The sequence below is a fragment of the Oncorhynchus keta genome, chromosome 10 (assembly GCF_023373465.1).
Source record: "Oncorhynchus keta strain PuntledgeMale-10-30-2019 chromosome 10, Oket_V2, whole genome shotgun sequence".
NCBI lineage: Eukaryota > Metazoa > Chordata > Actinopteri > Salmoniformes > Salmonidae > Oncorhynchus > Oncorhynchus keta.
In genome coordinates, this window is record NC_068430.1 from 32,971,640 (window position 1) to 32,997,140 (window position 25,501).

The 25,501-nt window shown below is 44.5% G+C and overlaps 5 protein-coding genes and 1 pseudogene across 7 annotated transcripts; 1 reads left to right on the forward strand and 5 right to left on the reverse strand.

Annotated features, from left to right (window-relative positions):
* Nucleotides 1-906: 906 nt before the first annotated feature.
* Nucleotides 907-5,645, reverse strand: LOC118389477 (transmembrane protein 240-like). 2 transcript variants are annotated; one of them, XM_035779383.2, is made up of 5 exons: nt 4,963-5,645; nt 4,774-4,884; nt 4,381-4,487; nt 2,626-2,834; nt 907-1,264 (listed from the first exon to the last, which is right to left on the reverse strand). In XM_035779383.2, exons 2-5 carry the CDS (start codon nt 4,828-4,830, stop codon nt 1,110-1,112), a joined length of 528 nt encoding a protein of 175 aa, XP_035635276.1. In that variant the 5' UTR covers nt 4,831-4,884; nt 4,963-5,645; the 3' UTR covers nt 907-1,109. The 2 variants fall into 2 exon arrangements, with proteins under 2 accessions (XP_035635276.1, XP_052382835.1); XM_052526875.1 differs by having other exon boundaries at nt 4,774-5,645.
* A 2,768-nt stretch (nt 5,646-8,413) lies between these two features.
* LOC118388522 (RNA polymerase II subunit A C-terminal domain phosphatase SSU72) lies at nt 8,414-13,005 on the reverse strand. The gene is made up of 5 exons (XM_035777695.1): nt 12,680-13,005; nt 11,714-11,857; nt 10,036-10,175; nt 9,720-9,838; nt 8,414-9,339 (listed from the first exon to the last, which is right to left on the reverse strand). The coding sequence occupies exons 1-5, from the start codon at nt 12,757-12,759 to the stop codon at nt 9,238-9,240; spliced, it is 585 nt and encodes a 194-aa protein (XP_035633588.1). The 5' UTR covers nt 12,760-13,005; the 3' UTR covers nt 8,414-9,237.
* A 171-nt stretch (nt 13,006-13,176) lies between these two features.
* On the reverse strand, nt 13,177-15,940 carry LOC118388523 (uncharacterized). Its single transcript, XM_035777696.2, has 2 exons — nt 15,681-15,940; nt 13,177-15,429 (listed from the first exon to the last, which is right to left on the reverse strand). The coding sequence occupies exon 2, from the start codon at nt 15,247-15,249 to the stop codon at nt 14,101-14,103; it is 1,149 nt and encodes a 382-aa protein (XP_035633589.1). The 5' UTR covers nt 15,250-15,429; nt 15,681-15,940; the 3' UTR covers nt 13,177-14,100.
* Nucleotides 15,941-17,223: 1,283 nt separating this feature from the next.
* LOC118389478 (olfactory receptor class A-like protein 4) lies at nt 17,224-18,938 on the forward strand. Its single transcript, XM_035779384.2, has 2 exons — nt 17,224-17,627; nt 17,758-18,938. Exons 1-2 carry the CDS (start codon nt 17,541-17,543, stop codon nt 18,754-18,756), a joined length of 1,086 nt encoding a protein of 361 aa, XP_035635277.1. The 5' UTR covers nt 17,224-17,540; the 3' UTR covers nt 18,757-18,938.
* A 173-nt stretch (nt 18,939-19,111) lies between these two features.
* LOC118388167 (olfactory receptor class A-like protein 4) lies at nt 19,112-21,429 on the reverse strand (annotated as a pseudogene).
* Nucleotides 21,430-22,047: 618 nt separating this feature from the next.
* On the reverse strand, nt 22,048-25,226 carry LOC118388524 (cyclin-L1-like). Of its 2 annotated transcripts, none has more exons than XM_035777697.2 (10): nt 24,872-25,226; nt 24,589-24,663; nt 24,288-24,397; nt 24,085-24,205; nt 23,776-23,840; nt 23,549-23,648; nt 23,043-23,301; nt 22,702-22,792; nt 22,504-22,569; nt 22,048-22,414 (listed from the first exon to the last, which is right to left on the reverse strand). In XM_035777697.2, the coding sequence occupies exons 1-10, from the start codon at nt 25,115-25,117 to the stop codon at nt 22,252-22,254; spliced, it is 1,296 nt and encodes a 431-aa protein (XP_035633590.1). In that variant the 5' UTR covers nt 25,118-25,226; the 3' UTR covers nt 22,048-22,251. The 2 variants fall into 2 exon arrangements, with proteins under 2 accessions (XP_035633590.1, XP_035633591.1); XM_035777698.2 differs by having other exon boundaries at nt 24,916-25,225.
* Nucleotides 25,227-25,501: the final 275 nt, after the last annotated feature.

The following is a 25,501-nucleotide window of genomic DNA, read 5'->3' on the forward strand; positions in this document are numbered from 1 at the left end:
TCGAACATCTCATTCCAAAATCATGGGTATTAATATGGAGTTGGTACCCCTTTGCTACTATAACAGCCTCCACTCTTCTGGGAAGGCTTTCCACTAGATGTTGGAACATTAGAACGGGGACTTGCTTCCACTCAGCCACAAGAGCATTAGTGTGTTCGAGCACTGATGTTGGGCGATTAGGCCATGCTCACAGTCGGCATTCCAATTAATCCCAAAGGTGTTCGACATTTTACAAACTGATTTGTTGGAAAGGTGTCATCTTATGACGGTGCCACGTTGAAAGTAACTGAGCTCTTCAGTAAGGCCATTCTACTGCCAATATTTGTCTATGGAGATTGTGTGTTTGATTTTATACACCGATCAGCAATGGGTGTGGCTGAAATAGCCGAATCCACTAATTTGAAGTGGTGTCCACATACTTTTGCATATATAGTGTACCTCTTCCAATACATAAACCCCTGTCAAAAAGAAACAACCTCGAGCAAAATAAATATTCTAATTTCAAAACTGACATCTTCAGGCAAAATAAACACATTTTTCTTCAAACTGACAAAACCCAAGCGAAATAATGAATACACCCTATCCCCACTTCTAGCAAAATTGACATTCTAAAACTAAATATATCATATATATAGCTATTTTGAAAAACAAACACACTCTGGAAAATTGCTTACGCCCTCCTAAATGGATTCTCATTAACTACAATCTTTTTACATAAGGAGTGCACTGTGGGTAAAGACCATGGGGTCACTTGAGAAAGTGCTCTATCCAGTGTCCATAAGAAACAGTATGGTTTGAAGGGTATATCTTGAATAGTCATTGTTTAGTTGCCCATGCGGCTGAAGTCTGGTTGGTCAGTTGACAGCAGGTCTCAGTCTGTCTCAGCCAGTCCATTGCTCTCAGAGGTGATGTGGAATGGGGTGGCCGTTGTGCCATGGCTCTCAGAGGTTACGAGGGCTGGGGTGTCCAATGTGCAATGGCTCTCAGAGGTTATGAGGGCTGGGGTGGCCGTTGTGCCATGGCTCTCAGAGGTTACGAGGGCTGGGGTGGCCGTTGTGCCATGGCTCTCAGAGGTTATGAGGGCTGGGGTGGCCGTTGTGCCATGGCTCTCAGAGGTTACGAGGGCTGGGGTGTCCATTGTGGTACAGCTTCTGCTTAATGTGCACCATGTTCCCACTGGAGTCCTCCAGATTCCTCAGGTGCACCCGTCTCCCCAGGTCTCTCAGGTTACAGAAGCGGGGAACCCATGACCAGGAGAACACATCTGGACACAGTAAAGGAAAGAAAGTAGGGGGCCGGGAAGACAGGACATAGACAACATTAAATGTGTGATTGAAAGATGAAGGATTTGTCCTCCATTTAAATTGTGTGCGAGTGTGCAGTTTGTGTATGTGTGTGTGGCTCATGGGTGTGGGGTATTTATATCTGAGAATGGAGGTGTGATCCAAATTGACTCATCTAATTTAAGTCTGAGGACACCATGGGCTGAGAGACAGGGAAAAAAGAGCAGGGAAACGGAGAGCAGTGAGTGGAGAGCAGAAAGGAGAGATGGAGAGAGGATGAGACATCTCCGCCATACTAATAAAGCCCGCAGACGTTTCACAGGAGAGACAGGCGATGGGGGAGAATTAAATTACATGAATTTGATTGGTGTGATGGGAGGGAGTTGGAAATCGAGAAAGACAGGGAGAGAGAAATAGTGAATTTTAAGTGTGGGAGAGGGATTCAGAATCTGTACAGAGGAGAGAGAAATCCCAAGACACTGAAACATTGCAGTAGGTCTACTCTGAACTCACAGTTTTAAAACTACGGACAATAAAATGAACGCTGTTTGTGTGCACATGCAAGCGTGTGCTTGTGTGCAAGAGAGGAAATATCAATTTGAAAATATATGATTTTGAATCCCTATAATGTATATGACTCATTTCTGCACCTCTTTGCCAACCACCCCCATCTCTTCCTACACGACAAGCAGCTCCGGGTGTGAATTATACTAATCCCACAACTGAATATAGAAATATGAAGAGAAAAATCTACACACAGGAAACACTGTGACTAGACTAAATGAGAAGAATGCATGATGACTATATCAGTGCCAACAGTTTCATATAGAAATCTGAGGGGTAAAAAAATCCTGCTGTCCATACCTAAGCCTGAAAACAATGCTGACCTAAAATGACATATAGAAAATCAAAAGAAAAACAGCAGCGAGCTGGGGAATACTGCGATAAAGTAGGTCGATGGCTGAGTCACACATAAATGCAATCGAACCGTAGACAGGTTTACACACTGTACTGTAGTTTCTGGAACTGAGGCTCTCACGACACTGCCGTTTTCATCAAACAAAGCTAATCCAAAGAGGTTTAAAAGTTGAGAGATCATACCTCTGCACCTTCAGACTATTATTCTCCTGTCTATTCCCTCACTCACCCAAAGAGCATCCTATCCCCCCCCCCCCCACCCCATGAAGATAAATCTGTATTCCTTAGTAACTTTCTACTGCTACTGTTTTTAAACCCAGAGCTCCTCCAGTGTTGTGTCAGCATTTTTGGATCAGCTCCCCATACAAAGTGTCTCTCTGCCTGTCAGAGCCCTCCTGTGTGGTTGTTCCTCCTGCTTACTCACCATGGTGCTGTTTGGCCCTCCAGGCCCTGAGGGCAGCGTGCAGCGCCCCGTCCAGCCACAGCAGTAACCAGCTGAGGAGGAAGCCCAGCAGCAGCCCCAGCATCAGGTCCAGCTCCTGCTTGGTCACGCTATCACTCACAAAGTAGTTCTCTGCCGAGTCTACCAGAGACTGGTCCCCATCGTACGGGATCACATAGTGGACATGGTGCCTGAAGCCCAGATGGAGGGGACACAGGGAGAGGAGAGTAGAAAAGAGGAGACAATGGAGGGAGATGAGGAGACGGGAAGAAGAAAGGAGGGAACGCAGGACACAGTGGAGAGGGAAGGGAGGAAAAGGTGAGGGAGGAAAGCGAGAGAAGAAAGGAGGGACGGGAGGACAGAGTGGTAGAGTGGGGAGAGGAAGAAGTAGAAAAGAAAATGAAGAAAAAGTGCATTGAGGGAGACAATTACATAAGGGAGTAATTAGAAATACCATATATAGAGCATACTGTATATGGTTAGGCTGTTTGTGGTTCCATATGCTTTGCTGTAGTGCTTTGGGTGAGTGAGATGGATGGATGGGTTGGGTGGGTGTGCTGCTGTCAGCCCCATCACTGAGAGGTGAACAGCTGCAGCTGGAGGACAGCACAGGAAACGCATCACTAACAGCTGGCCTCGCTGCCCCATGGGAGTTGGGGTGCAGGGATGCATGTGGACCAACTCCCTCTCTTACTGGGCTGCAGGCATCGCTTCCAGTAGAGAGAAACCATAGCAGCAAGAAGAGAGTGTTGAGGTGAGCAGAAAGGTCAAGGGAGAGAGGTATGTGGCAACAAAAAAGGAGGATTTGGAGTGCACAAACAAGTGGGAAAAGTGAACCTAAGGAAGCATGTGAGAGAGTGAAAGATATTGCTATCCAGAACCCTGACAACTCATTAATATCTGGGAGGTCTCAAAATGCCTCTCTCTTTTTTCCTGTCTTCAGCTCTATCTCACTCAAACACATGATTAAATTCACAAAGCTTTAGTGACATACTCCCTGCTGCTCTCCTACACTGTCTAATCATCTCTCTCTCTCACTCACTCACTCACTCACTCACTCACTCACTCACTCACTCACTCACTCACTCACTCACATCCCATAGCTCATAACAGGTCTGAGTGGGAGGGAGGGGGAGGTATGGCTGCCTGCAGGAGTGAGTAATGTTGTTCACAGGAAAATCAACCCACCGACAGATACAGTTGTTTTCAGTAACATTAAAATGATTGAAGTTACATTTTTTGTAAAGCCCCAAACAAATCGTTTTTCATTTTATTTAAACTGTCAGTGATGACTAAGATGTGGGCCTAAGGAGTAGACTAAAAACATAACAGGTGACCTGTGTTTCAATGTGACTCTGTCACACTGTGGGAATGTTGAGCCAGAGTCATTTCCATCATGGGCAGGAGCATAGTCCAACATAGGTCACAGCTGTTCCATACATCATTGATGTGCAGACTGTAATTAGATGATGAAAGTGATAGGAGCTAGACAACATGCAGAAAACACATTATCTCAGATGCTTTACATCACTAGTTCACCAGTGATCAAACCTCTGAGGTGAGTCAACAAATACAGGAGTCAACTATGTTTGTCCTATAACAAACAACATGAAATGACAATGGACCATTGCCATAAACAGTGCACTATACATCACCTGAAGTTTCAAAGCAATGGTTTACTCATGCTCTTGTTTTGCACAACTTTAAATTGCATAATTTAAAAAAAGTTGGTTTTACCTTCCACAGTTGCAATGGCAGACGCGGTCCTCCCCTCGTAAATGTGGTAAGATGTAGTTGTGAAAGCGGTCTAGTAGAGCGTTCATGTCCGTTAGACACGCTACTGCCTGAAAAGAACCATAGAAGTAAACTGGGACAAAACGAGCTACATTCCCATAACACCATATGTTGCCACACTTCTCAAGTTAATGACAAACAAAAATGTAAATTCTAAAAATTCACTGACTCCAGATAAATTGTTTTCCAATTGACAGTTTGTTTATAGATTATGTAGCCGCGTGTAGCTAGGCCACGTTGATGTCTAGGTTTATTGAAATATCAATTTGACAGCTTTTAAAACGTTACATTGTTACACATAAGGGAGAGCGGGAATGTGCATAACCGTGTTCTTACCATCACAAGTGAAGCCCCCAAAATCATAAAGATCATGGTGGTTGTGGCCATTTGCATCCAAACTTCTTAACAGCAGTTTCTTTCTCTCTCACCAGAACTATCCAGTGGTACCTGTTCCAAAAAACAACACTCTGTTGGAAGTGAAGGCGCTCATGGATGCAGAATCAGTGTCAAACCCCCCATCCTTGCCTCGTCTATCCAATGTTCCTTTCTCCGCGACATGAGGAGATGCGGATCAGTCTCTCTTTCGCTCCCCTTTGAAAAGCACACTGTGCACTGGCGAAGGTGGTTAATCGAGGTGCGTTCAATGATGAGGAGGCGTGGTGCGTTGTGAAAGCTGTAGCCTATGTCAGAAATGAGATTGTTATTAGGCAATTCCAGAGCACCGCAACACAGAAGCTGGCAGGATGAGGTCGCGATCCATGCGTTGTTGTGATGACCGCCGCCACTGCACATTGTTCCTGGTGTCGCCTAGCTTATTTACCTAGACGCATCCACTAGCATTAGGAAAGGAGGTATCGATGCATGTTTTCTTCTCGTATCAAATCGTTTTCCGTGTTAGCTCCCTCTAGCAGTTGCTTGTTTACTGTCTTTATAGCTATAAATATATTATATATATATATATATTTTATAGTCCAACATGTGCTACTTTGGCGCAGCTGAAAGAAAGAACGGTCCCTCCTTGTGCATTCCAGTATTTATTTAGCTGAGGCATTTTTTTGAAAGGCTGTATCAATTTCCGCCCGTTTGTCTTTAGATAAATGAAGCAGTTTAGTAGCCTAGGCACGCCTATTCATAGGTCAAGGTTTGAGCGTATGATAATGATGATGATAGCATGCTTCAACATTAATAAACAACGATTGATATAAACGGATATGTACACTTCTCTATCTCTCTCTCTCTCAATCTCTCTCTCTATCTGTCTCTCTCCGACGTTGCAGTTCAAATAATGTATGCCGCACCATTATGTGGGGGCTAGGCTTCGTTTGTGACAAAATTAACTGTATTGCTTATGTCTATCAGGGAAAAGCAAGCAAGAGGAATATGAATTAGGCTTGAGTGGATTGGGGCCATGGGAATGCCAGCTCGTTCAATAGGCCCGGCCAATAGGGATTAATAGAATGTCACAAATTTAAATTATTTTTCTTAATGTTGTCCTGACTCTCAAACCTGCAGGAAATCCAAGTGTCACAGTGTCCTTATAAGGGTGCACACATAAGCAACAAGGACAGCACCGCGACCAGTGGATGTGGATTCAGCACCACGGTCGTGGACAGCACTGCAGTCAACTCCAATATGAGCCAGATTGGACCTGTGTTGTTGATGGTGTGGCTTTGTAGACAGAAGGCCTGTACAGTGACTCTCAAAGTTCTCTGTTTTCCCCACGCATGTAAACACATTGGATTGGTTTAGCATGGGCTATGGGAAGTCCGAGTTTCCACCATATTTCCTATGCCAGTCACGTGAAATCTAAAATGTCACAGAATCAGGTTTATTAAATAGCCTATGACAAACAAAAAACCCTGGTCCTATAGTCCTATTGTAGCTCATGTATGGCAAGGACAAAGTCATTTATCCATGTATGTTACTAGAGATGACAGAGGGAGGTTAGGATACGGGACTGTCACTTTAGTTTAACCCTAGCTTTGTCTCTGGGGAATTTCCTTTTAGCATTAACCATAAATCAGTGACCTTGCAGCCCTCCCATCCTTCCCTCTATCAGTATGAACAAACTGCCGCATCAATCAAATCATACTCTCTGACATTATTATGTTCCATGTGCAATTCAAGGTGAGCCAGGCTACACTGTGTCCCAGCCACTCAATTGTTTCTGTGCACTGAATATAACAATTGTATTGCTTATCATTAATCAGTGAAATTGGAGTAAGATCAGGACAGAACAAAATGTTAGTTGGGCATGCTGACAATGTCTTAGGTAAGTGATTAAATGGCCTAGTAGGGCAAAACACATTTGAAATGTTACACATAGTATCATGTTGCCATATGGACATGAGCAGATGGAAGAGGATACAATTGATTCTCACTGCATTCTTTATGAATGCTGTCATTGGGGCTATAGAACCTTGACAAGGTACATTTGTTGATTAAAATCTTCCAAATGCATGCAGAGAGGCGTACGCAGAGCATGCGCTGACCAGCAGGCAAGTGTTGTCACTGACATTTTCAACATATCCCTGACCAGGTCTGTAATACCAACTTGTTTTAAGCAGACCACCATAGTCCACATGCCCAAGAACACCAAGGTAACCTGCCTAAATGAATATCGCCCTGTAGCACTCACATCTATAGCCATGAAATGCTTTGAAAGGCTGGTCAGGACTCACAACACCATCATCTCAGACACCCTGGACCCACTAGAATTCACATACTACCTCAAGCAACAGATCCACAGATTATGCAATCTCTATTGCACTCCACACTGCCCTCACCCACCTGGACAAAATTAATAGCTATGTAAGAATGCTGTTCATTGACTACAGCTCAGCATTCAACACCATAATCCCCTCCAAGCTCATTACTAAGCTCAGGACCCTGGGACTAAACACCTCCCTCTGCAACTGGATCTTGGACTTCTTGACGGGGCGCCTCCCAGGCGGTGAGGGTAGGCAACAACACATCCGCCACGCTGACCATCAACACAGGGCCCCTCAGGGGTGTGTGGTTAGTCTCCTTCTGTACTCCCTGTCACCCACAAAGAGCTGGTGACACAACGGTGGTAGGACAGATCACTGACGACGATGAGGCAGCCTATAGGTCAGAGACCTTGCAGTGTGGTGCCAGGACAACAACCTCTCCCTCAACGTGAGAAAGACAAAGGGCCTGTTTGTGAACTACAGGAAATGGAAAAGGGAGTACTCCCCCATCCACATCGATGGGGCTATGGTGGAGTGGGTCAAGATCGTCAGTGTCCACATCACTAACGAATTAATATGGTCCACACACTCACACAGTTGTGCAGAGGGCACGACAGTTGCATCACTGCTTGGTAAGGTAACTGCAAGGAACCCGACTGAAAGACGCTACAGAGGGTTGTGAGTACGGCGCAGTATATCACTGGGGCCGAGCTCCCTGCCATCCAGGACCTCTATACCAGGTGGTATCAGAGGAAGGCCCCAAAAATTGTCAAAGACTCCAGCCACCTAAGCCATAGACTGTTCTCTCTGCTACCACACAGCAAGTGCTACCAGTGCACCAAGTCGGGAACCAAAAGGACCCTGAACAGCTTCTACCCCCAAGCCATAAGACTGCTAAATAGCTAATCAAATGGCTAACTCAACTACCTGCATTGATTTTTTTTTTTACATTTTATGAACTCTTGCACTGACTATGCACAACAGTGGACTCTACCCACACACACATACTCCCTTACACACATAACATCCACACATATGCATACTGACGCCTCACACACCCTCACCAATTACGCTGCTGCTACAGCTCACTATCTATACCATTGCCGAGACACTTTATCCCTACCTATATGTGCATAGCTACCTTAATTACCTCATACCCCTGCACATCGACTCGGTACTGGTACTCCCTGAATAAGAGCCTCTGCTACTTGACTAAACTGAGAAAAAAAATGTGCAACACTAAAAAGGACAGTCAATTATTCAAATGTTTTTCTCGACATGTTTATTCATTCATTGGATTCATATGTACATACAGAAATATTCAGGCACTATGGACTGAGTCCTCAGTTTGCAAATAATTACAATGTTTTCATTCTTTTCAATTTACAAAAGAAAAAAATATTCCTCCCTGAAAAAGGTAGCAAATCTTGTTTTTAAATATGAATCATACAGAACGTAAATTAAGAGGGCAAAATGAGAACCTTGAAGTCTCTATTTGGTTGTTCATTATATAGCCCCCTATTTAGATTAATTCCTAATTAACTACTGGTTCACACTCAGATACAGTCACACATTCATACCTAACCCGTCTCCACTCTATCCCGTAAACACTACTACTCTCCACAATAAAGAGTAAATGTGACAAAGTATACTTAAAATAAAAAATATATTCATTCTTTAAAAGGAACTCAAATCAATGTTGCTTTGCAATCCACATCACTGTGCAACACTTGAACAACAAAAAAATCCTCCTTTGGAGGTAGAGGATTTTGACAAAAGAGGCATTTCTCTTTGTGGGGAGGCGGGTCAGTGGTTTCACTATAGAATGGGGGGAGGACTTTGGACCCACCTTGGCCCCAAGGAGGAAAGGCAGAGCAGGAGGGAGGGATGAGCCTGTCCACTTAATTGAGAAAGCAGAAAGCAACCATCCCTTCACCCTCGGCCCTGACCAACAGCAGAGATTGAGCATTGTGTAGGTCTGTGTGAAAAGTAAATCAGGAAGTTCATACGGAAGTGCACATGAGCCTGTGTATAAACGTGCATGTTTGGTCAGGGGGCGTATGATATTGCAGATTTGGTAGCAGGTGCATCAGTAGAAGCAGACTGTGTGGAGGAAAGGCCTGTTGCTCTTGTCCTCAAACTCTTGCAGCAGCTCGTCCATCTCGTTTTCCATGTCATCGGTGTGCTGGATCTGAGACGGGGAGAAGGGACAGTCTGAGCACAACACCTGCTACACTGGGCAAGGCAAATGCATCAAATACAATTTAAGTCCCAGTTTAACAGAATCACAGAGACGTACCACTAACTCATGCACCATTGCTGTCTCTCAACACAATCATCCCAACACCACAAAATGCCCTGTGTACCATCTTCAATTACATGTACTGTATGTCACCAACATGTATATAGCAGAGCTCATTCAACACTGTAGAAAAAAAGACCACCATGTACCCCAGGAGTAGAGTCTCTGACTCCCCATTATACCATGTTCCTATAACAAAAACTGGCATTCCCTATGACAAAGTAACTGTGTGATTGTAGCTGCGTAGGGTCGGGCAGACAGACACTCACACACTGACACAGCTCACAGATGAGGAAAGCCCCCAGTGTGGCCTCCTCGTGGTTGTCCTGGATGTCCACGTTGATGACGTGAACCGGCGTGAAGGTCTCCTGCTCCCGAGAGCTCAGGTCTGAGTGGGAGAGTAGTGATAGTTGATCAACATGTAGACAGATTGGCCTAGCGCTAGACTAACTTCATAGTTATGCATGCTTTCATGGAAGTGTATTCAATACGTCAGTTGCATTTCACATGCATTAAACCCCATTTACAACAGTTCATAACTTGACATGTGAATCCCTCCACCCTTCTGGTCACCAGTCCCCTCACCCTCCAGCACTTGGTCGTAGACCCTCTCCTCACAGGTGATGACCAGGTCAAACTGGTCCTTACAGCTCTGGAAGCGTTCCGGTCGGGACTTAATCCGCTTGTTGCGGTCCAACATGTGCAGGATTCCATTCTGTGTGTATCTGAGGTGCTGAGGGTCAAGGAACACAGCAAGACGAGAGACAACACACAAGACCTCAAACACTAAGGGATCTATGAAAATATATCAAATGTCTCAGATTGACACACCAGTTAGACAACACCCTCTAGAGGCCAAAACTCATAAAAACACATGAAAGACATGATCTTTGGAAGTTGAATAACTTCAAATAACTGGCATCTAATAAACTACCAGTACAGTATTCTAGATAAACTCACCTTCCTCACCTAACAATTTTACATTTGGAGAAAATATGCTGGGTTTTGGAAGAAAGAGGGAGATGAAGTCAAGAAAACATTACAGAAATGATCTCCAATCTTTGCCTGCACTGTAAGGATGGGTGTCAACTCTTGTACACTCCTAAAATAGGGACTTGGGAAGTGAAAGGAGTGTTATTAAGTTCCCACTAACAATTCATACACCCCTTTTTTTTACAAGCATGCAGATATCTCAGTTGTCATAAAATGTTTGGGGGTACATTTAAAACACAAGTGAGCATACCTTCTAACACAGAACTGTCTCAAATACTTCAGTCTTATTCTGAATCCCAAATGGATTTCTAGCCCCTACCCTGCTATGCACTTCAGTAGATGTGATAGGATTTTATTGGCATCTACAATATGATAATAGCTCCAATGTTCACCTTCCTGCTTACACCTATCCACTTGATTCAGATCCCAAGTGTAGCAGTAGGAGTCCATTTAAGGTTGAACCATGTGGGCTCCAGAGTTGTTATATGAATTGATGCCTTTTCAAAGATAAGAACTTGGCTTCAATGGTAAATTTATTTTTCTGAGGAGTTTGGTTGAGAGCCCTGTAGTGGAAGGAGGGGGTTAAATTATTTACATGTGGAAGCATATACTAAAACAGCACAGAAGGAATTAATGTTCACATTCAACAGTAGTGCCCTTGCCAATTTACAATGCAAGATATAAACTACACAGACATGTAGTTGGGTCAAATACATAGTGCTCAACAAACCAGCATTTATGTTTTGTTTATAGTCTACATCCTGGTCTTGATATGGAAAGACAGATATATTCCCTAGATCTTCTGGTTTCTGGGTCCAGAAACAACCTACCTAGCTATAGAGGTTAAATGGATACTTGTTTACATGAACCTGTCAAAAGTGAAATCTTTCATGCAGCCCACTCATTAGAAAAAGCAATGTGACAGCATGTGATAAATCTCACAAAAAATGTGAGGACTAGCCTGAGTGCCAGTCTGCATGAGCCATCATGCAAACTCCCATGTCATTCACTGTCATGCCAATGTTTGGCAAGTGCAGCAACAGTGTTTGCAAGAACACAAACAGATCTGGGATCAGGTTAGGACATCCTTTACTACAAAATCACAAACCTTTAACATGCACCTCCATGTTCAGTGACCCTTCATGTTTTCATTCATATAATTTGGTATATTTCCAGTGAATATTAAGAGAATAACTCACTGAAGAAAGGAAACATGGAAGAGATGGGGCTGTGTTTAAGGTGTGTGTGAATGCAAGTGTGCAGGGGATACAGCTCCTTGTCCTTGCGGACCAGGTCGTTGTACATCTGTTCATAAGTCGTTTTGAAGTCATACACATTGGGCTTGTCCGGTGCTGGACCAGGTAGCTTCACATGGGACCCTGTCCCAAAAGAGCGCACGTCAAAGCCACGCTTGCTATAGAAACGGAAAGAAATAGAGATTGAAACGGGAAAATATGGTTACTTTCAGACCAGCACATACAATGCAAAAAGTATAGACCACAGCAGGGGAAATGCGTGGATGTCATCATCAATGAAGTTCTCATTACAAGAGCCATATTGCAGGAATCTTCTGTAATTACCCAATAGGCTCACTCTCCTTACCTTTCTTTCCATCAGTTTTTTTAACTCAGTGAAATGACAAATTAGTCGTAAGATGTATTATTTTAGTGTTACCCTGCCTAAAAGTTATTTCATTTTGAGGCTGTTGGGGGACAATTGCTTTTATGATCCTTTCATGGAATAACCCAGAACATGAAAGTAAATTCTAGGTGATGCATAGCTATTTGTATCAATTTTTTTCTAATGATATTTTTACAATTTCAGGTAATTGACTGGTCCGTTGCCTACCTAGTTCTAACCAGTTTGTTCTAGTTACTTCCAGCTAGTGACTGACGGCTATGCCGACTGAGTTAAAAATGCCCTACTTCCGGTAGTCAACACCGGCGAGGAAAAAATAAATTCGCCCTTTCTCCATGTGTGACACTCGTAATTAGTTGAGCTTCATAAAGACCTATAAGTCTCAATCTTGTAAAATATGGAAGTTAGCCATATTAGTGTAATAAAAATGCGTCGATCCGTCGTTTGCCGCAAACAGACTGCGGTCGGCGTAGCAAGCCTGCATTGTTGTGTGGAGGAGGGTGAGCTCTCAACCAAGTTTTTTTTAAAGTAGGCCGCTGAAAATCAAAAGTTGCGGCTTCGTGGCATGTCGTCGTAGTTTGTCTTCCAGTAATGTTACCTGAGGATGTTGTGCGCTTCCATGCTGCGGTTCTGGTTGCTCGAGCACACCACCGCCACGCGCAGCGGGTGGCTCGGCATTGCGAATGCTATTTTTCTGAAAGAACTAGCAATCGAATGTTAAGAAAGTACTACACACAACTCGTTTAAACGTGGTACAAATGTAGCTACCACAAAAAGACTGCAGGGAAGACCTTCGTTTTAACTAACCAACCAAATACAACAGGGTGTATATATAAATGAGTCAAAGCAATCGGATAACCTTCTTTCTGTGAGCCTGTTAAAATGGCGACGGGGAGTTTTATCCACAAGGTTTTAGAGCTGATGTCATATGGGGGCAGGGCTTCACACCAAAGCCATTTATGGTGCATCCATGACGTCATCATAAACTTTTCCAGTCTGACCCGACCAGTCCTCAAGCCCTGATGATGCTGGAAAACAGGCTGCAACTGTGCCACATGTATCCGTTATTAATTGCACACAGTCTAGGCATAGGCATCAATATTTTATTTGTACGATGGATGGATGGATGGATGGATGGATGGATGGATGGATGGATGGATCGATACAAATATGAATCATATTTTTCTGTACATGGGTACACATACACACATATTCTGTGTGTTTTATTGATTCCACGGAGCCTCCTAAAATAGAGGTTTGGTACAGTATTTGGCAGACTGCAGAGCAGACCAGCCTGTTGAAGGTCTATGACATACAGCCTTCTCTACAGCCATGACAAGATATGGCAATAGGAATCATTCTAGGCTGCCTGGGGGTTAATTGTTGACATTAATTAAATGAATCCTCTCTGAGGTAAAAATGAAGAAAGCACTAATTAAATTACCTACTGTGCTTGCACTTATTATTTGGCACTTAACAGAGGTAATCATAACCAATCTATAACTGGGCTCCAAGAAAATAGACATCTTTAGAAATACTGGTTTATGCTGGTTGGGACACATTTGTTTTTCCTCTGCTCAACTGTAGACAATGTTTCACTCTTAGGTAGGCCTACCGACTACCATCTTACTATCTCTAACACAGCACACGTTGATTACTAGCAGAAAGGCTAATGAGATAAATACACATGAGAGGAAAATATGCACACACAAACAGAGATGTAACCCTATCATTTGAAAAGTATTTAATAGTATTTGAAAGTGTGGTGGTCTATTCTGCGGCTTAGTTCATCGTTCTTCCACAAGCTTGCACAGGTATGATGTATTTTAGTCGTGTGTAAGGTGCGATGCCCTGAATCACTGTGAGATTTTATTATGTGTGTGTGGTTGTTCAATCACAGTATGTTACATACATGTATTTTTAGTGTATTGATTTAGATGTGGGAGTAAAATAAATTTGTGTGATATTGCTTAACAAGGATACAAGTGTGTGCCCGTGTGTGTGCGTGCGTGAGTGACATTAGTGGTGAGAGTGTGTGTGGTATGTGGAGTGTGAGTGCTGTGTCGTGGGGCTCATGATGTTCTCAGTGATGTATGCCACCAACAGGCAGATGATGACCAGCATCACACAGATGGCTCCTCCCACTGTTGTCATGGCGATCACAATGTCCTGCATGCCCAATGGTGAGACGGTGAACTCCAAGCAGTCTCCCAGGTCCTGTCTTTGGCCTGCTCCTCCTGAGTGGGGCGGTGGGGTCAGGGTGGAGGCCAGCGGATGTAGGCAGATGCGGTAGGGGACGTTCTCATGGAGCTCAGTCAGCAGGAAGTCCCTGCAACCGGAGCCAAGATGAAGACCAGCGCACTCAAACTGGGTGTAGCTCCCATTCCACCAGCAGCTCAGCGCAAACCCACCTCTTCTGACCCGTCGTCCACTGAATACACTCTTTAGTGGTGCAATCAAAATCCTGCTCTCTACCCCAAGCCCTGTCCTAGGGGCCCCTTTCTGTCCCTCTACAATTGTTCCTCTAGTCTTAGTCTCTTGTTTATCTAGGTCATGTCTAGCTGTGTTTCCTTTGGTTGTCCCTTGAGCCTCTCCCCTCAGACCTTCGTATGTCCACTGTAGCAGCACGCTACCATTGGTCAGAATGTTGGCCACCAGGGACCCTCCTGGAGACGGAACAGTCCGGCAGTCTCCATGATGACACCTGAACCCCTGCTGTGTGTGTCGAAAACACAACCTCCCCCCGATTCCCCCATCTGTTACCCGGTAGGCACATATTGGTGCCACTTCTCCCTCCATGGCCATGACCCACCTTGTTTCACCTTGCACATGGTCTGGCCTGCCAGATATCACAGTGGTTCCTGTATTGCCTCTGCTGGTGTTGATGGATGAAGTGCCATTCCTATAGCTGAGGTCCCCCTCCAGCTTTGGTGTGCTCATAGTTTCATTCTTACTGAAATAATCAATACCGTAGTTATGGTGTTGGTCAGAGTTTGGGGAGACATCCACGTCCTTCTCGCTTCCCTCGTCTGATGAAGATGCTGACGCTGATGGTAATTGCGCATCGCGGCCGCCGCGTGTCTGGTTGGAAACTGCGATTGTTGCGCGACACAGACAGAGAAGCACTGCCGAGAAGGCGACCAGGGACAGCCGCGGTTGGCCTCTCATGTCTTCCCGTTTTACAGGTTCACTCTCACTGTATTTAGTGCAAATTGATAGTGGACTGCGCCGTTACTGTCAGCGGAGATCCGAGGCGAGAAAGAGAGGTACCGGGGCATGTGGCTTCCATAACAGTCTTACTCCAACAATGCGGTGTAGCCTCTCCCCGGTGCAGAGCACGAAAACAATCTGCAACAAAAGCAGACAGTAACAATCATATACCTAGTTGGATGATTGATAGTTTACAATCCACACTATTAGAGAATGAGCCAGACTGCTATCACTTGGATACGCATGCTTGATCTGTTTATCCATACACGTAATGTTAGTTATGTACACAACTAAACCAACCAATAAATAGGTCACATCGCTGATTACAATTGTTAATATAACGGAAATCAATGTAAGATGCATTTTGGCTATTTGAGAAAATAACTTACGTCTGGGTTTTCGAGAACGAGGACCGCGGCAGTTATCTTTTTAATCACATTTGGCCCAGTCTTGTCCTCCTTTCTTTGATGGTTGTTGTGAGGAAGTGTGTGTTTGTGTGTGTCTGTCAGAATGTTTGTAGCCTAGTCATCAGCAGTCAATTACATCATGAGTCATCATTTCAAATCCCCAATCCAATCTTAATTTCCCTGACACCATTTCCGTTACTTTTTTGTGCCTTTCCATCCTTCCTTCCACCCACCCGTCCTTCCTCCCTCTCCTCTTTCCCACATTTGGTGTTAGGCTGTATGTAGTCTTCAAGGCGGATGTGTGTAGTCTTTTGTCCATGCTATCAAGGCAGTTTATTGGAAATACATTATAGGATATTGTCTTGTGCATCTTTATCCTGTAAAACAAATGTCCTATTTTCGGGGGGAAAACATGTATTGTAGAAGACTATGAAACTTGCAGCAATTAACTCTGGTAACAGTTTTTAACACATTAATGAGATTAGTATATGTTACTTACGCTGACATTTGAATATTGTCAGTGGTAACCCAGGGCTGTAGTTGGTTTTGATGTGATGCTATTTCCAAACCTACAGCGACCTCAAGTGGTAATAGTTGATAATAGGTCGATAACGTTCCACAATATTCTGGCGCTAGTTAAACGGCAGACCGTGTAGAGAGCTAGGTTTCTTTAGCACACACTGAAACACTTCTGAAGATTTTTTTCCGGAAACATTAATTTCTGGTTAGTTGTACAACCTCTTATAACCTCTTTACAATAATATCATCGTTAGAACGATCAGATCATTGTTAACCAGAGCTCGATTACAACAATCTTGATTGCTGTGTTGATGAGGAGCCTAATCATCATATAGGTAATACAACCCGAAGTATAACAACTCCTACTGGCAGATATAATGGTCACAAAAAGCTTCATATATATGAAGATCTTGAATTTGAGAGCATTTCATTTTAATTTCTGATCAATTCGACTCAGCAGTTCACTGACAAGGTTATTGGAGATAATGATTATATTTCCATTCCCAAAAGGAAACAATAGGCAAGCTAGTAGGGCCAAGGGAGAGGACAGGAACAGTGTGATTAATGAATAATACTGCAGCATCAGTGGATGGGAGGGTTTTAATAAGACCCCTGGGAAGCCCCTGGGGTGTGCTGGGTAAATTAGTCTGATGATGCCTCTCTACATCTGAACAATGGGAGCTAACGATGAGGGGGTAGAGACACTCATGGGATGGGGCACAAACGAATGGATTATAACATAACACACAAACATCTAAATATACATGTATGGGCCAACAGATATCTGACACAATAACATACCCCTGTTAAAATAGGAAGATTTCACTGTTTTATTTGTTTGAATTAACCATTTACAGCCAGCTGTGTAACAGGGCAAAAAATAAATACAAGTCTGGACACCCACTGAAATGAGCTGAAATTATTTGTATATCTTTATGGTCTCAGGTGTTAGTCAGCCTCACATTTCTTGTAGATGTGGCCTGTCTGTGGGGTATGAGTTGATAAGAGGTGTGTGTTTTTGCAGTTGGCCAATGGAGTGAAAAATCTGCATGCCTTAGCAGCAGGTAAGGGCATGGTATCTAGGCGACAAATTATTGGAGTAAATTGACCCTGAGCTGGGTCAGCAACGGTATGGCTTTGTTTGTGTATGAGTGTGTGTGTCTATATAAATAGTTCACAATGAACAGGATAAAGGCAGATATACAATGGATACCCTGGTAGAGTAACAGAGTAGGGAGAGTAGCTCTCACCACTCTTGATAGTTGAGACACATCCATGCAATGAATAAGAAATAAATAGTGGCGCCATGCTGAGGACGATGCGATGTCGGAGGTCCTCACTGTAGATGCTATTCTGTTTGGGTTTCTGGTCTTCTCTGGCATCCTGGGAAACATACTGGTCATCCATGTGGTGAGGAGAGAACTATCAAAAAAATAAATGGAACCCTAACTGCCGATAGCCATGGAATATCAGCTTAAGAGGACATCACACAGTGTTAAGTGTAATAATTAATTATACTCTCTCTCTCCCTCTCTCTCAGGTGTTCCAGTCGGCCATTGGAAATTTGTCTCGTCGGCTCCCTCCCTCTGACATCATCCTGGTGAACTTGTCGCTGGCCAACCTACTGACGTCTCTGTTCCGCACGGTACCCATCTTTGTGTCTGATCTGGGTCTGGACGTGTCACTGTCCCAGGGCTGGTGCCGCCTCTTCATGTTGCTGTGGGTGTGGTGGCGGGCCGTGGGCTGCTGGGTCACTCTGACCCTCAGTGCCTTCCACTGTGCCACCCTGAAGCGACAGCATGTGGCCATGGGCCCCCTTGCACAGGAGCATGAGAGGAGGAAGGTGTGGGTGGCTCTGGGGCTTGTCTGGGGACTCAATCTCGCCTTTTCCCTGCCAGCGCTGGTTTACACCACACATGTCCAAGGCAATGCCACGGTGGAGCTGATGGTGATCAGCTGCACCACCAGGCCCCTGCTGGGTTGTATGTGGGAATTCCCCTCGGAGGAGCAGGGCTCGGCCTTCGCCTCCACCTCCCTGGTCCTCAATGAGGTGGTTCCCCTGATGCTGATGGTGGGCACCAACCTGGCTACGCTGCACTCGCTGGCCAAACACATCCGGGCCGTCACCTCGGCAGGCGAGGCAGGGGGAGGGACGCATGGCGAGCTGGACAGACATGTGTCCAGTGAACGCAAGGCCAGTCATGTGATTATGTTGCTTGTGATGCTGTTTGTGGTGTGCTGGGTCCTGCAAGTTGCCGCGGTGACATACTATAACCATAACAGGGGGCACCATGCGGAGGAGCTGCTGACTGTGGCCCACTTCTCTGCTTCTGTGTTTGTGGGCTTCAGTCCCATGGTGGTGGCTCTGGGACACGGCAAGCTGAGGAGGAGGATCATGAGGATGATCGCTGGCTGTGCTGACAGAGTGAAATGTCAACAGGAGAAAATAATAGATGAAAGCAAAGCTCCAGACACAAGGGAGACGACCTCAAAACAAACCGTTTTCACTATTCAGAAGGAGAGAGAGGTTATCAAATAAGAGGAGAGAGTTAAAGCAAATAAATGAATGAATGAATGAATTAAGGCATACCACTGTATGGAATCATTAATTAACCAATGCTTACCTCCCCTTCAGTCTGTGTTTAAATGTCAACATGTATATAAAACCCTGTCTAAATATGTAATAACCCACCCAATAAATACCGTACTACTTTTAAGATATTGGAATGTTTAAGATCTTCTACATTTGGAGTATTGAAATATTGTGAAGTTTGTGAAACTCTGATGTAGAGGAACCTCAGGGCATAAACTGTCTCAGAGGCTGGGAGATGGTATTTGACTGTTTATTAAAGAGCAAACAAGTCAGAACATGTAACAACAACTATCTACAGCTAGGAGTGCCCTCTTAAGTACACTCAATACACCAAAAACATTCTCTCACTCACAAAAAGTCAGCTTGTCAGAAATAAATTGTGTTAATGTAGTCTCACTGACAAGTACAGAGTATCACATTTGATTTCAATTAAGAAGTCAACAAGCTTTACTACAAAACCCCTCCAAACAAGTGACAGTGCTCTTCCTCAGTACTGATCATTGCATCCTTAGAAATGGTCATAAAAATGAATGTGTTTGTCTCTCATAGTGGCCATATTAAAACAGCCTGCCTAAGGAAGAGGATCAAAATGGATGCCAATGGTTAGAGGAATGCTAACAACCATATAATTCTATGTTACTGTTAGGCTGAGGGCAAGTATAATATCTTTCCACTGACTTCCCCATTGTGTCAGTTGCAGTGTGTGTGTCAGAGTGTGGGCTCTGTCAGTGAGTAAGAATAGACTTAATGACAGCACGCACTGTCAGCACGATGGGCGAAATGGCATTGAAGATGGTGTTGGCAAAGCGAGCTGTAACCAGGAGGAACTCGGCTGACAAACCTTGTGTCACGGTTTTCTTCTGTTGAACGAAAGGCGGACCAAAACGCAGCGTGGTTTGTGTTCATCTTGATATTTAATTAAAGAAAGTACTGACCACAAAAACAACCGTGACGCTAAATGCAAACTGTGCTGACACAAGCAATCAACATAGACAATCACCCACCAACAAACAGTGCAACCCAAGCCACCTAAGTATGATTCTCAATCAGAGACAACTAATGACACCTGCCTCTGATTGAGAACCATACTAGGCCGAAACATACAAATCCCCAAATCATAGAAAAATAAACATAGACTACCCACCCAACTCACGCCCTGACCATACTAAATAAATACAAAACAAAGGAAATAAAGGTCAGAACATGACACCTTGGTTGTAGTTAAAGTAGTTTATAGAGATGAGGCTGGTTCCCCAAGACCCATTGAAGAGCATTATGAGGGCTGGAATCACCTAGAGAAAGAACGAGGGCAGGGAGGGGAAATACTGTGAAACTATTTACCTGTTTTCTTCTTCTCTTAGCATAAGGGTCATAAAACATACACATAAACATGCATTTTCTGTAATAACACTGTTTATTAAAAGCAAACCTGGATCATCACTCAATCAATCAAATGTATTTATAAAGCCTTTTTTTATATCAGCAGATGTCACAGAGTGCTATACAGAAACACCTTGGTAACCCATAAGCAATTTTTTTCCCACATTCCTCATGTTACAGGTACACATTACATGTGCTGTACGTCTCCATCCTTCCATCCATAGTAAGCAGGGTACCTTTAACATGGCATAATTCTGAATCCTGTCCAGCCTCTCTCACCTTGGCAGCTCGTCTCTCGGACGGTACCCTCTTCAGGGCGGGTGCGTCCGTGGTCATGTGTGTGGGGTAGCGGGTCCTGCTATGGGCGTAGAGCGTGTAGATGGCCATCAGCATAATGGGCACTGTCTTGTGGATCACCATGGTGGTGGTGGCTTAGGCCAGGCCCGCGTAGCTGGAGGGGAAGTTCCACAAACAGCCCAGCAGGGCGTGTGTGGTGCTGTTGAAAAACATCAGGTTCTGCATGGGAGGGGGAGGAGAGAGGAGGTGAGAAGATACCCCCATACCCCCATCAGGAAGCAACACCAGTGTCTGGAGGAGGACAGCTACAGAGAGAGAGCTGGGTGTCAGTTTTTGTGTGTGTCTGTGTGTGTGTACACAATAGTGTCAACCGGAACAATATTAATTCCAGTAATTATGGCACGGTATATTGTCAGCTTGCTTTCATTTCACATAGCATATCTCCAATCACAGACCACACCACCCTCCCTTGCGCTTGCATTTTAAACTACCATTCCTCAAAGATCAGCCCAAAACCCTCTGATATCTTAAATACCAAATCCCATAATCACAAACCTTTTACTTAGAGCCCAAACCACACACAATCCCCATACCTGCCTCACCCTTGTCTCAAGCACCCACATAAAGCTATTATTCTTCAGCATCCTCTACTCCAGTGCTCGACACCTGTCCCAGACCAACCCAGCTCCAGGTCAGCGATGACCAGCAGGGCGTTCCTCAGGACAGACATGAGCAGGTTGGAGAGGGCCATGTTCACCAGGTTGATGTCTGAGTTATGTACTCCACTGGGGTCTTTGAACACATTCTCCCGATCACACCAACCACTGTGGTGTAAACTGTGATACCCAGCAGGATCAGAATAATGTAGAAGGCGGTCTGAGTGGGAGACATGGTGACACAGAGCTCCATCCCCACCGGCCCCTGCCCTCTCAACTCCGACATTGGGGCCTCCATCTCAGCTAAAGAATTAGAGTGAGTCCTGGGTAGAATACTTTGTCTGTCTACATCCTAATCCAGGGCCCTATTTTCAAAGTGTTTTTTTTTTTTAGAAGAGTGAGTAACTTTTCATTGAGTAACTTTCCCTAGTTTACTCAACTAACCTCTGCTAGGCCAGAGATCAGATATTGTAGGGGTTACAATCCCAGAGTTCAGCTTCACGAGCGATTCATCAGTCAGCCTAATTAAAACATGCTTCCTTGACAGCTAGGTTCATGATCATGTCTAGCTTCCCTAGGTAGGGATGTAGAGGTGTGTTTGGTTGTGGTGCTGAATGGGTGGCAGGTAGCCTAGCAGTTAGAGGGTTGCCAGTTTGAATCCCGGGTACGACAGGAAAACATGGCAGAACGTAAAGCTAGCAACCGGAGGGTTGTTGGTATCAAAATCCAAGAAGCCATTAAGCAAGGTACTTAATCCCCCACAACAGCATCAGAACCTGTATGTATGAATCTTTCGGAGGGTTTGGGTTAAAAGCGGAAGTCACATTTCAGTTGAACCTTGTGTGAGGTTGACCAATGAAGTGATCTAAATCACTTGATGCCATTCATAAAACAAGACAACAGATCATCTAAAAGCATTTTTATTTCAAAAATATTGTTCAGACAAAAGCTTTGGACTATGATCTTAGAGCATAGTTTCCCAAATTATAATGTAATACAAACAATCTACAAAAGTGAAAACATTGGAAAGTCTGGCTTGTATTTGGTCCATGATGTGCTGTTCCATAGGTCATTTACGATAGCTCTTCCTTGATAACACCTATGAGAGTTATCTTCTACGTGAGTATTCATCTCTCCTTCCTCTTCCCCGCTCCCTCTCCCGTTCCCGCCGACGCTCCCGCTCTTTTTCCCTTTCTCTATCCCGGCGACTGATTTTCTGGCGGTGGGTGGGAGAGACAGAGCGCAAAGGAGAAGAGACACTGCGACTGCGTCTGAAAACAGAGAGTGAAGTTAGTCTCAGAGCTGAGACTCAATATGGAGTCCGCATGAAACAGAGTAAGGCACAGTGCTTCTTCCATACCTTCTTCTGGAAGGAGACATGGACTGAGTCTCTCTTCTCTCATCACTACGACTCCCTCTTTTCTTCCTGAGAAAAAAAAAGAAGAAGAAAGGCAAAAATAGAAGAGTCTTCATTTCATGAGGGAAAGCAGCTCCATTCAATCGCACAAATATACTCAGTACAGATATCCCCATACTCCAGTAGAGGAAGAATACTTACTCGTCTCCGTTAGTGAGTTTCCGGCAGGCATTTTTTAGGGCGACTTGATTTAGGGGAGACTCCCTGTTGGTCTGTGGTACAGCAGGCGACGCTAGGACAAAGAAAGATGAGAATAAGCAACTTTGTAGGAGGAAATAGTTACAAAGTCAAAGGGTTGCTAAAGGAAATGATGAGCGCATGAGACAAACAGAAGTGGAGAGGACGGTAATAATATATATTTTTTTAAAGATGCCAGGATGCAAAAGTAAGGAAATAGAAACAAAAAACATGATATAAAACATTAAGATATCACTTATTACACAGTGTGTTTCCTATGGGTGAGTGGTGTGCGTCTGTCTCACCTGCTTTGGAGGCAGGGGAGAAGCTGGAGGGGACGTCCAGGGTGGGGGTGCCCACAGCCAGCAGTCCCCCTCCTGCCAGCTTAGCCTTGGCGATGCGTGCATCCAGGGCCAGGTGACACTGGTCCACTTCTTTTAACATACTGGGGAGGGAGATGTTGGGCAGTGAGTACAGCCTCAGGATCCGCCCACAGATCTCCCTCAGGTCCTCCTCAGACGCACCAAACAGCAGGAACCAGGGAGGCTGGTCCGGCAGAGGGATCTGCATGGAAGACGGGAGGAGGGTGGGGAATCAGACAGGTGGTCATGTTGTTGTTATGGACATCTGGGAGCTATATAGACCAGCTAATCATGTTTGCGCATATGTCCTTAGATAAAATCTTGGTTTGTGTAGTAGGTGTGCTGATATGTGCAGGTGTATGAATGACAACCTGGGATGGTATATTACTGTAAAATACCTTATGTGTTAGCATGTTTAAAGCACATAAGTGTACACTGTAGTGTCCTACCTGAAGTGTTCTGGCTGACAGGTAGATACAGGCACAGGCCACGGTCTCAGCACTGAACCTCAGGAACACATCTGTCCTCAGACTGTCATTCATGTAGTTCCTAGAAAACAGATAGCAGCAGAGAGAGGTGGAGAGCGAGATGAAAATAGATAAATAAGAACTCTTCCTCATATGACATTTGAGATACACTGAGAAATTATTAAACAAAATATCAAGAAGATACTCACCAAGCTGTCTGTACCAGCTTGGTGTTCTTCTCACACTCCAGCACCTGGAGGTACATCACAATGATCTGTGACAGAGCAGCACAAAAACTGTTAGGGATGTGTTCCCAAGACCAGATGCAATGTAAATTGCCATAGACAAGATAATCTGTTAGGCATGTCATGGTAATACAAATCCAAGCCTACAGTAGCAATCACAACAAACCAGTAGAGCAAACAGGGCCTAAACCAGTGGTTATCAATTGTCCTGTTTTAGATCAAATGCGCCACTGAATGTATTGAAGGTGGTGAGGTAAGGAGTCTGCTGCTTGCCTTGTGGGGGTGTTTGACATGCACACAGAAGCCCAGCTCCTTCAGTACTCTCCTCTCTGTCTTGATTACCTGAGCCTTGGCACTGATGTAGCTGGCATCCAAAGGCATGGGGACCTGGGCCCTGGAAGATACACATGGTTAGCGATATACAGAATACCGCAAGAGGGTTGGGAGAACTGGAAGAGGAGTTCAGAACCCCTTACCTTTTGCCTTTGCTGTGTTTGAGGTGGTAGAACACATTGAGAACATCTCGTACCCTGCGCGGTTCCTCCTCGATCTTTGAAGCCAGGTGCACACAAGCCATGGCAACCATCTGGAAAGAGACAGGCAGGGAGGTAGATGGGTATTTTGAGAAGGGGAAAGAGGACAAATAGCATCATGAGATTAGTTTGTCACAGCAACAGTGTGAACAAATAGTAAAGGGGTGAATGTTGAGCTAAGTCTGATAACGGACTTTTGCAGTGGAACTGGTTGTCAAACAGAGCATGATAGTGAGGGTCCTACCTCTGCACAGTGTCTGACGAACGATTTGCAATAGTAGAACCTCTGGAAAAGGATCTGCCCCGTGGCCATGGCTACCTGGAGAGAACGTTTATCAATTAACTTGCTAACTACGATTTAAATCCATCGCATGGCCTGCCTCATTGGTAAATAATATGCGTCTTTAACTTAGCTGTTGATTCTAGACACGGTCTCGTGTTTGACCTGTACAATTAGATTTGTCTGACTTTGATTGCAAATTCTACTTAACTTCGGCACAATAGTTAGCTAGATAGCTGTTACCAACCTGCGGGAGTCTAAGCAGAATACCCGCGGCCTGTATCAACTCACAGCTCCGCATTCGCAGCTGCTCCTCGGTATCCGCGGAGAGCCCATGTTCAGCGGACGGACTCTGCTGTAGTCGCTCCAGTGGCAGGAGACAGTTATCTAAAGTTAGGGTTACACCAGAGTATATCTTATCCCCTATAAGAATACCCTCCCCGGGAATTCTCAAGTCTTCTGCCGCCATCACATATTCAATAGTCGGTTGCATGACACCAGGCAAGACCGAGGCCCAGTCCAGCACGGGACTCCAGTACAGCCTCTACCGATTGGATGGGCCGTATGTAAACCGCGCCCCTTACTATTCTTCATACGGGTTGTGATTGGTTATTGTGGTCTTGAATTTCGTTGCTTAAACCAATAATAGCAGTATCTTTTAAACGGGTGGAAGCGGTTAATTTTTATTTCTGCAAATTCCGGTGTTTCATCGTTTTGTCAAAGTTTGCATTTTTTTGATACCATGTTATTTATAAGCGTGTTGCAGTTGAAAAGGTTATTTTCTCTTGAGGGAAGAGCCTATCATTGATAAAAATGGACTCACCTTGTGTAAAAAATAATTGCCGTTTAATAGGCTAAATCTTAATGCAGATCAATT